The sequence below is a fragment of the Oxyura jamaicensis genome, chromosome 5, assembly GCF_011077185.1.
Source record: "Oxyura jamaicensis isolate SHBP4307 breed ruddy duck chromosome 5, BPBGC_Ojam_1.0, whole genome shotgun sequence".
NCBI lineage: Eukaryota > Metazoa > Chordata > Aves > Anseriformes > Anatidae > Oxyura > Oxyura jamaicensis.
This window is the reverse complement of record NC_048897.1, coordinates 37,397,089-37,408,719: the sequence shown is the minus strand read 5'-3', so window position 1 is coordinate 37,408,719 and position 11,631 is coordinate 37,397,089. Positions and strand designations below refer to the sequence as shown.

The window sequence follows — 11,631 nt, the reverse complement described above, 5'->3', positions numbered from 1 at the left end:
CCTCTCCTCTCCTCTCCTCTCCTCTCCTCTCCTCTCCTCTCCTCCCCCCTCTCCAGCATTTACCCAAAAACTGTCCTAAAACCCACTCAGCTGCGGCCCCAGCCATGCCCCATGCATATATGAAGGCGAGGTCTGGGTGTGCACAGCCACCCTTCCTCCCTTTCCTTCCCTCCTCTGGTTTCTGCAGGGAAACACTGCAAGTGAACAAGAGCCTATTTTGCAAGGTCTCTCTTTAGAACAAGTGGGAGATGCAAGGAGAAGTGGAGGGCACAGAGGAAGATACCCACTGCTCAGTTTAAATATAATTTCATTGCTTTAATTCTCCAGCTGTTGAATAGGAACAGATGTACTTTCCTCCTGCTCTTTGTCTCTAAGTCTTGGGGATATATGTAACACTACAGAAGGAGGTACACTTAATTACAGCTGACAGAAGAGCATCTTCCAGCAAAGTACTTAGCTCCTTACAGGACCAAGTTCTTCAGAGTAAAGATCTTAAGCTGTGGTTTTGATTAATCTCTTCCCATCCATTTTTCCCTTTTCATTCTAACAGCAGTAAAGATATTGTTGTATCTGATTTCACTGCTTTAATTAAGTGCTTCTCAGTGCATGATCAGTTCTATTTTAGGCTGTTTTAAAGTTTATTTAATTTGAGATGTATACTAAGTAGGGTAACACAATTGCACTTGTCAAAGCCTGCTTCATTCTAATATTAAAATCTTGTTTTGACTTCCTGGGGGTTTAACAATTTTTTTAAAAAATCTATATTTTCCCTGTAAATTTGTCACAAAATGCTTTTTCTCTGCATCCTAAAAATACAAGGGAAAACTGCCAAAGAACAAAGTTTTATATACAGTGTGCTGAACACATAATCTTTATTTTTGGAGGCTAATGGGGATAATGAATACATACTATTACGGAACCTGGGAAAATAAACAAATACATCATACTAAAAGAAAGCTCTGGCAGGGGCATAAAAAAGTCATCCTGTCCATTCACTGCGCAGTGACAGAATTAAAGTTTCTAGTGTCATTCCTGGGATGACACCAGGGATGTCTGGTTAAACTGCTTTCAAGGACGGCAGTGCTGGATTCTCTATGGCAGTCCCGGGGAGAATGCACAACTGGTTCACTTTATAGTCAGTGTTAGGAAACTTTTTATTGTGTGTAACCTGAACTGTCATTGTTGTAATTTAAGCCCCATTCACGTTTGTCCTAGCTGCTGTGCACTTAGAGAACAGAGTATTAAATCCATCTTGCATCAGATTTTCACATATTGAGTTCTTCCACACAAATTCCCTTCTCTCAGCTATTCAAATTCCCTGATTTCCTTGATTTCTTTCAATTTTGGCATAAGTTCTGTTTTCTAGATGCCTGGTCATACCAAGTACTTCCTTCTAGACCCTATTTCTAAAAGTGCATCAGCCAAACATGAAAACTGTTTTCTGGATAATGCTTCCCAGAAAATAATATGGTGGAAACATTACACACAAAGTTCTTCACACATTTTAATGTGATTTTTTTTTTTTCCACTGGCATAGCAGCAGTTCTGGACTGCAGGCAGGCAGGCATCAGGCCACCACAGAGCCACATTTGATACATCCTTCTATTCTGATAGCGATCCAATGAAAACTGTTCAAAGAATACCATTTCCAACTGGTCCCTACCCTATTTCATCACGACCACACGATCTTTTCCTATATGCTTCCTTCTTGTGATTGAAATCTATAACTAACTGAAAATGTAGACATGCTGGTCTTTCACTGCAGTTCTTGTCCTCTTTCTACACTTGGACCATTTGAGCCAGCATCATTAGTAACTTTTGTCTGAGTGACTGCTAGCCTGCCTTATCCTAATTTTTCTTTAGTTTTGGTTCCTCTGAGACTGTATGCTGCAAATCTCTGAGTTATTAAAACTTTTGCTCTTGAAATCGCCCGGTTTTCTCTTCCCCCTTCTCCTCTAACAACTAATGAACTCTGCCACTTTGTGGTCACAGAAGCTGCCTTCTACATTTACACTAAGTTAGAGACAAATCTGGAGGGTTTCCTCTTAAGTTGCATTTATGTTTGAAAAACTTGTAGCAGAATTTGTGCTAATCTCCCAGCATATAAACTTGTGAATAGATATATCCCCCATTATGATCAGGCTCTATGCCCTGGACAAAAAGCCTCATCCCAACCTACTTGAAAGAGAGTTACTGATAAAATTATTGCCTCTGCAGATTTCAGAGTGCTTTTAAATATTTACTGATCTAATTTAAGGGAGAGAGAACCTGTAGCAGAGAAATTAACAGTCAGTGTCTTTATTCTGCTTCTTTCTGGGTGCCCATCATCAGATTGCTAGGGTGGGATTTATTTCACCTCATTTTCAACAGTGTTGGAATCATTACCAATTTTTGCATTTGGAACCTCAGCTGTTTTTTCTGGTCAGGGAAGAGAAACAGACATATTAGGACATATTAATTCATCTGACCTAGTTAATATATGTACTGTAAAGTTGGATGACTTAAAGATCACTTGAAGACTCTGACACTAAGAGAATTAATAAAACATAGACAGGAGAGCTCTCCTGGCCTTTTCCTAATCTTGTGGGTTACTCTTGTGTGGTTTAACCTTGTGTTTTAACCTCTGTCCGAGAGAGAACATGCTAGGCTATCACTCCTGTGGTTTTTTTTAGATCTAGTTTTTAAATGTCACAAAAAAGAAATTCCGGATTCATTTAATTTCATACTTCTTTCCTACTGCATGGTTTGCTTAACTTAAAAATTTCTGCTTTGTTCTGTGTATAGACTGATGGCCATTCTGTCATCATAACCACCGTTCTGCTTTTCATTTTTTTTACATCTTTGCTTTATACAGATCTGTTGTATACTCATCAGTAACTATTACAGTGAACCAATCACTAACTTGGGCAAATAAGTCCTTCAAAGCTGGGGAACGTACTAGTTATACGAACAGATGCAGTCCAAGGGCCAAACAGAAGTTAAGTGAATTGAGGACTACTTGGTAATCTCTGTAAAGCAAATAAACAGCCTCAGTTTACCTGCATCTTCCCTAAAGCTTTAGCCTAATCTCTCCATACTGGCAAACATGGATCAGAGAGAGAGATGAAGGATGGGAATGTAAAGTGAAGAGCCTTTAGCTCCAGATACGACTTTCCTGAACTGTCCCCCCAAGCCCAAAGGAAGGGAATCAGTCTTGTAGTCATCCTCTAAGAGCACACATCTTTCAGGCTCTTAGAGCTATCAGATCAGTAGCATTAGAATGCATTTTTAAGGATGACCTACAACTAATGAAAGCCTTTTTTATATACAGTAGGAAAACACACACACACACACACAAAAACCACTTTCATGTTAAAGTATCAGGATGAGATAGAGGAAAGATTCTTCCCTTTTTTTGACTCTACCAGTTGCCTGCATGTCAAATAAACCTACTTGTTTTTTGCTGCTTCTAATTGCCTGCATGTCAAATAAACCTTGTTTTTTTGCTGCTTCTAATTTCATCTTTTTGGCTGCTGTTTCCTTTTGTTGGCACTGGGCAAACCTTGTTCCTCTTTCTTTAGTAGCTCCATTTTTAAGAAATGCATTAAATGAGTTTTTTAATATTTAATTAAAATCCTCTTTGCACTCCTCTTAATGCAAATGCAATATTATTTGAAAAACAAAAGAAAAAAAATGGTCTGTTCTATTTACACAGCAAAGGCCAGTAGGATTGTTTCAATACCTTCAGAAAACAACAGCCTCCAAAATGATCAGTGTGACAATTTTTTTGCATTTTGTTTCTTTAGCATTTGTGAAATACTTCAAAGAAAATCTAAACATCATGTCCTTGCTTAATCTTACTTAGCCAGACATACTTTCATTTTTAATTATCACCATATACTTATTAATACATTAATTACTGCAATAACAATTTTATGAAGCCCTTTTTCTACAATTTCTGCTTATTGGAATTCCAGGTTTTCTACACTGAAAGTCTGAGATCTTTGAATACCTACCTTTTGTCAACATGGAAACTAATTACTATTTTTAACGTACGCTGAGAGGAAAAGGACATCAGACATGACATTCAGTTCCCCGTATTCTACTTTTACAGGGTGTAAGTGGAATATGCTTTTCAAGTCAGAGACTGCAGGATATGGTAGATTCAAAGGGAAAGAGAGAGTGGGTGTCATACTAACTCAAGTAGCCGTAACCTGCACTGATACTTGGGGCATTCTCATCCTTCAGGCAGCTCTACAATAGAGGAAAGCAGGGAAATCATTTGTTACCTTTAATAAAGCTTGTTGGAACTAAATGCTTTATATCTTTTTGTTTTGTTTTGCTTTGTTTTGTTTTAATCTGAAGGAGAACCTAAGCAGCCTGGTGCAATCTTTAGGTCTTCTGCTGATGAATATGGCAAGACGACAAAAAGCATTTTACATCCAGAAAGAACTCAGAGGCTCAGCGGCTCCACAAGTGTAATCCAGTCCTTGCACACTAGTTCTGTATGTCATGCCCGGGAGAAGTTTGAAACCTCGGAAGGGCACCTGAAACAGTCCCCATAGCACAGAGTTATTCATAGGAGTCTCCATTACTGACAGCAACCTTGGTGAAAAGCATTTCAGAGTCAGTAAAGATCCAGAAAACTGAGCTACGTACACATCACCCTCCACTAAACACAGGTGATCAGGCATGTGGGCTACGCCCTCGGCAAGAATAGTCAGCATATGAGAAGGAACAAAGCAGGGAACTGAAACCCAAACTCCCCTTTCTTGTGGCAAAATTTTAAACATGATGCTTTTACGTAGCAGGCATATGCCTCTGTTTATGAGGAGAAGAGGGATCTCTTTAAAAGAAAACGTGTAAGGGTTTACATTCAGACAGGATTCAGGGTCAGATGATGTCTTCTGAAGTTCATGACATTCAGGGACAAGTTCAACTGACATTCAGGAACAAGAACCACAACAGACTTTATGAACATAAAAACAAGCTTAGCCTAGTGTCAGCTCACCAAGAAGAAAAAGTACTCCAGAATCTATGACAAGAAACATCCAGAACCTGAATGAACCTACTGAAAAGAAAACGCTGGCTCCTGTGAGCTTACCTCATTGTCCCACCCAGGATTACCGAGTCTCGGTCACGGCCCAGTAGCTAGAGCAGGCCACTGTTTTGAATTATTAGGGCTGCTTGCAGCATAAACAGAATTTAAAGAATAACATTAGCCAGGAGAACAATGTACCTTGTGTTGTACAAGTTCCAACATGCAGATCGGGCTCGGTTGGGTAACGGCCGTCCCTTGGTCTCTGTGACACCAGGCCCCTGGCCACCGGGGGGGCACTCGGTGCAGCCACCACCCTTTGCTCACCCAACAGATGGTAAAGACAGGGCAATCTGAAGGCTACAGACAGTAGCCCAGATATCTCTTTTTCACAACTTTGGTGTTTTGCTGGGTATTATTCCTCCCCCTCCCTTTGGTTCCCTCCCAGCTGTAACTCCCCTCAGCAGTAGATGCTGCGTTTACACAGGTGAAAACAAGGACACCAGCACTTTGCCTGGCACCCAGCCGCGCTCCCTCCTTCGCTCCACGATGGTCAGGGTGGCTGCCTTACCAGGGAACAGCCCTGCCGTGGGGGTTCCCCCCAGTTAACCAGCAGTGTTCCCCTCCCAGCCCCCTCTAGGCTACTCAGAGAAGATGCTCTGACTCCCCGTGCCCCCCTTCGCACACACCACCACCTGGTTGCCCCTTGCTCTCTACTGCACGAAGCCCACCTTTCTGCCAGCACATGTTGGCTCCTGGGCCTCAGGTAAGGCAGCAGGGGGACAAACCTCTTTTCTCACTTTGCACCAAGGCTGTGCACCTCCAGAACAACAGGCAGCAGCTTCTGGCAGAGAGAAAGGATGCAAGTTTTGGCAATTTCTCCACAAACTGCACCTCATTTTGTGAAAATGATATAACTTCCTCCTCTGCCTCACTATTTATAAGCAGTTCACACAGAAAAGACAAGAGGCAATGGGCACAAATTGACATACAAGAAATTCTGCTTCAACAGGAGAAAAAAAAAAAAAAACTCTTTTGCTGTGAGCATGGTCAAACACCAGACATGCTACATCATACGTCAGTTTGATGAGTTACTTTCTTTAGGCTATGCCTTTGTGACAAGACACATTTCACATAATTTAGAGTTAGAAAATAAACCACTTTTAATCAAGACCATGATACTGCCTGGGAAGGGCACAGGTTTTGTTTGTTTGTTTTTAAAAAGGAAACAAAGTCCTTTCAATTTTGTGAAGTTATTCACAGAAATACAGATGTACATGAGATATGGAGGCAGTAATGATAAGCCCTTCATTTGATGCAACTGAAGTCAGTAACTGTTTTTTTCAGTGGTTTCAAAAAGCAGAGAAGAATCTTTATGAGAAGGACCTATATGCTGCAAATACCCCATTATACTTAACCCTCTGCACAACAGCATCCACCTATTTCAAGCGGAACAGAGGGTGTTGAGGTGTCTATCACGAAAGACAAGCAGCAATCCAATCCATAGCTCTTCAAGCACCTGGGCAGCAGCTCCCTAATTCCTGGAGGCACTGCTGTCCAAAGGTACCACAGAGGTCCTTAGATACCGGAGTGCCTGCTGACAGCCGTGACCTTACAGTCCAACACCGCTGAGCATCCAGAGCCTACCAAATGCTAGTGCATTATGTGGCAAACAGATGATCTAACTCAGAAAACAAAGAGGGTGTGGTGTATCAAGGATTCTGCTACAGACATGGCCCTGTGTGGAGCCAGGTGTTGGACTCAATGGTCTTTGGGGGTCCTTTCCAACTTGGGATATTCTGTGCTTCTATGATCCTGCACAGGTAGGCTCCACCCCACAGGTTAGAGTTAGGCAACTGCCTTCATGGGATGGAGGGGCTTTGACCCCCATCTTCTTGCCTTGGATGACCTCCTGGCAAAACTAGGTAATCCGCCAGTTGGGCAGGTGCTTGTGGCTGCCTTCTTACACCTCTGCTGTTTCCACTACATGGGTAGCCTCAGGGCCTAATGCTGGATCACACTAAGCAAAAGACACATCAAAATTAGGAATTACAGGATGAGTGTTGATATGAATACATCCTTTGACAGAACAAACTCTAAATTATTAAACTGGAAAAAAATGACTTTTTTTTTTTTATTAGTTTAGCCTTGTATTTTCTTCACAAATGAAAAGAGGTTGGTTATATTTAGTTTCAACCTCTTGACTCCACGCACTGATATCACAGTCTGATAACTGGGTGACAAATATGTTACATGAATCTTAATTAAAAACAGTACTATCCCCTTAGATATAGTAAACCTCTCTTCTTTCCTCTCAGACCCCAGAATACATTATGGTAAATCTTTCTAGCTAAAGTACAGGTAGGCAGGTAATGCTACTGGTAACACTTCAGTGATGCTTTAGCAGTATATCAAAGTGGTTAGGTTTCCCTTACTTACTGCAGAAGAAATATATTTACTCAAGTACAGCAGCAAAACAATTTCTACCATGTGGAAGAGAAAAAAATATAAAGTTTATAAGAGAAATAGAAGACAGCTATTTTGTCAACAATTTACCTGTTAAATCAAAACCTTTGACACCAGTATGTATTTCTGAGTGTGGAGGATTAGTTTATACAGGGAATGTGTCATAAAAGCACCAGTCCCTGAAAAAGTGTCTTTAACTGAAGGCACCAAACTTTACTTAGCTGTAGAAATGTAGAAATGTATGTGGTCACCAGAAGTATAGAATGAAAAACACAAGACATAATTTTTCTGCTTTCCTCAGACTAGCGAGGTCACAGCTGGAGTAACACATTGATTTGGGGGCACTCTACTGGGGCATGAAAGAAATGCAGACCATTTAGAAAGGGTCAAGAAGAGAGCAAAACCTTTGATCAGAGATGTATAAAACAATCTAGTGTTAGGATGAGCCACGATATGGTTGACAAAAACAAATGTGCTAGCAGGGCATGCAGGAGAACGTTTCTGCATGGTGTGGCCCCAGGGATGTGGCCAAGTCACCATTGTCTTGTGACTGTCCAGAGAGCCCAGCCTGCGGCACACGCTAAGATAAAGAGCTGAAGCACAGCAGCAGCCTCACAGAGCAGCCATGCTACTGAGGAGATTTAGGAAGAGTGATGACATTGATAAGACTGAAAACATGCAATGCCACTGGCCGGATTAAGGAAGAATGATGCTGTTGATAAAACTGAGAAAGTGACACTATTGATACGACTAAGAATGAGAAATGTCAAGTCAAAAGAAGGGGCAGGATGTAAATCTTCAAAGACTACAGACCATCTGAAGGAATAAGGGTTCTCCAGGGCATTTTCTGCAGAAATGCTGATTGAGTTCTCAATTGCGGGCAACGGAAATCACCACACCAAAGAAATTACCAGGAAGTATGAGTGGCTAAGTGGGTATTTGCGCTTGTAAGTAATTACGGCTAATAAGACCACAGATATTCTTCTCCCTCTAACAATCTCATTTATATAAGATAAATATTAACATTAAGAACTACTGGCATCAGTTATTACAGGTAAGAATTAACTGTATCACTGAAAAGGGGTTTTATAATAACGTGGCTTTCTAAGTTGAGAAAAGACTGAAGGGACACACGACAGTCTTGAGTACCTAAGAGGCCATTCTCTGTGTCTGAGGATAAGACCAAAATTAGGAAAGTCACTAAACTGCAGTAAGATAGACATTGGGAATACCTTTTTTTCTAGTGAGGATGATAACACACTAGGCTGGATTCCTTGTGGAAGCTGTGGAATCTCCAGCATTGCAGGTTCAAAACTTCACCTTGGAAAACATCTATCAGGGAAGTAACTGCATTCAAGATGCCTCATCTAGGAACAGAGGTGGACCTGGTGAATTTTGGAGATCTGGTCCCAGCTCTGTTTCCTGTGATTTTATGGCTGTAGCAAAGGTTAGGATCAACACCATATTTTGATCATACAGGAAACACACCTGAAGGGAGACGTTACAATGGCAAACAAACAATAGCAGTTCTCAGAAACGGTTTTAGCAATGTTGTAAGTTACATTAAAGCACCAGTTCAGCAGAACATTTAAGCACACTTCTCCAGGTCTAAGGACACAGAACACCCAAATCGTGATGCCCTGAGGTAATATAAAACCAGTACAGTGACAACTGTCATCACAAAATTAAATAAAGACCTAAGAAACTTGGTGCTAGGGAATCAGCAGAACTGCTGGGAAGCATCAAGTGTTCAACAAACTGCCGGACAGCTCACACGTCCAACAGAAAGCAAGACATCTCAAAGCCCTTGTTCAGGGAGCAAGCGTTAATGGCGATATCCTGAAGAATCGCCCTTAGTAATTAAATAATAATTCTTCGGTGTGTTTCCCACGTGGAGTGAAACTAATTTGAATTGGAAATCCCATTACTAAGACGTAGTGACCCTATTTATCACAGTGGTAAATGCACAGAAGATTGCCTGTCTTTCACCAAAGCAAGCTCTGTTTCTCCGGGGCTCTTGGCTGCCCACAGCAGCTAACGCAGCCTTTCTGTTGACACCCACAGGCTCCCTGGGGCGCTGATGTCAGCTCCCGGCTCTGTCCCTTTCCATCTTCATGTACTCTTCTCAGCCCCCCCGAATTTCTATTCAGGATCACCTTCCCCGGCAGCTCCTGCAGCCCGGATGAACTCAGGTTTGTTCGCCAACGAAGCAGGCAGTGCCCACCGACCTGTTGATTCTGCCACGGAAAGCCAGCGCGACGGGGAGCTGGGTGGTTTGAAACCCAACCTTCCCAGGCACTGCACCTGGCAGCTGGGCACCTCAGGGCCATTTTCATGACTTTTGTTGTGTAAAAGACTAGCCCACCAGCAAAGTCCCTTCAGAGCTCGCTGCCTACCGACCCTCCCCAACTCGGGACCGAAGACTCGCTCCAGTAAGACGCTACAAAATCCGGGATGGCGTGGCGGCTCTTCAGAACCTTTCGGCTTCGGGTGTGAGCGGTGATCCCCTGCATCCCGAGGCTCCCCCGTCCCTCCGGGGAGGCGAGCACAGCCCGGGGCGCCCCTGCACGGCCAGACCGGGGCACGCAGGGACACCCGGGCACCGGCACGACGGCGGCACCCCCTCCACCCCGGGACCCCGTCGAGCCCGGGCACTCACCGATGGTGGAAACGACGGTGCCCACGAAGTAGAAAGCGCCGGTGAAATCCCACCGGGGCCGGATGTCATCGACGCGGATGCCGGCCACGGCGGCCTCCTCGTACTCGCGGAGGAAGTGGCGGAGCTCGGCGCGGCTGAGGTTGTGGCGCTGGGTGAAGTTCTCCAGCCGCTCCTCCCAGCGCTCCTTGGCCTGCCGCTCGGTGGGCAGCTCGATGGCCGAGAAGACGGCGGCGCCGCACAGCATGTACAGCACGATCAGCACCGCCAGCAGGAGGAACCGCGCGTTGTCCGCGTTCAGGCGGCCCGCGCTGGAGCAGCAGCAGCCGCCGCCGCCGCCGCACGCCATCCTCCGCCGGGCGGCACCGGCCCGCCGCGCCGCGCCGCTACCTCGGGGCCCTCCCGCGGCCGCCGCCCGGCATCACGGCGGCGCCGCCCGCCACGCCTGAGCGGGGACAACGGCTCGGGGCGTCCCGGCGGCGGCGGCCACCGGCCGTCCCGTCCCGTCCCCTCCTCCCCGCCCCGTGCCGTCCCGCGGAGCCCCTCAGCCCCCTCGGGCCGCCCCCGCGGCCGCCGTCTGGGCGAGTTTCATATCCCCTTCTTTCCCCCGCCCCGAGCACGTCGGAGAGGGGCGCAGGGACAGGCACCGCCAAGCACCTCCTGCCCGCCCGCCCGCCGCCGGGGGGGGCGAGGCGGGCCCGGCGGGGGCAGAGGCAGCACGGCTCGCCCCGCCGCCCCGGGGCGCCGCCATGTGAGGAGCCGGCGGCCCGAGGGCAGCTCCCTCCGCCGAGGCGGCACCGAGGCCGTGCGCGGGCTCCCCGCCCTCCCAGGGGCTCCTCAGAGCCCCTCAGAGCCCCTCAGAGCCCCCTGGCAGAGGCGGACGGCCGGGCGCCCTCAGGTGCGAGGGCTCCGACGCGGTTGTGCCCGCGCTGCCACAGCTCAAGAGGAGTTACTGCTCGTTGCCAAAAGAGGGCACCGCTTTCTTTGCGGGTCTGGTGCTCTCTCCGAGCGAGGCGTTCCGGCCCCGCTCCCGGCCCCCGGGGCTGTGCGTGAGGCAGGTGCCGCGCCTGGGCTGCGGGTGCCTCCGCGCCGGGCTGCGTGCGGCCACAAAGCGCTCTCGATGGAAACTTTCTGGAAAGATAAGTTGCTATAAAAAGAAAAAGCTGAAGTCAGCGGTATCCGGCAATTACCACAGTGCTGAGCTCTACTTTAAAAGATCGTGGGTTAGAATTCAGCTCTGTACAACATACTCATACATAAACGCTTTTTCTTTCTGGTGAAAGACATCTTAAACACATTTTATTTTAGAAAGTAGGTTAATGAGATATTACTGCAACATTCCCCCCTCCCTTCTATTAATTATGTTGCAGCAAAAATGCAATGGGAACTAAGATATTCTTACTAATTACCAATCTCCCTCAACGTTACGTTAAGGTAACGTTTTCAGGAGAGGATCACCAAGCGCTGGTTTGCAGGAGAGGATCACCAGGGA

General features: G+C 45.7%; 1 protein-coding gene across 1 annotated transcript in view; it reads right to left on the bottom strand.

Annotated features, from left to right (window-relative positions):
* KCNK13 (potassium two pore domain channel subfamily K member 13) overlaps nucleotides 1-10,961 on the bottom strand; it is a 66,227-nt gene extending 55,266 nt beyond the window's left edge. The window contains exon 1 of the mRNA XM_035328601.1: nucleotides 10,143-10,961. Coding sequence (XP_035184492.1) covers nucleotides 10,143-10,488 — 346 coding nt within the window. The 5' untranslated portion in view covers nucleotides 10,489-10,961. The remainder of the gene's footprint in view (nucleotides 1-10,142) is intronic.
* Between the last annotated feature and the right edge of the window lie 670 nt (nucleotides 10,962-11,631).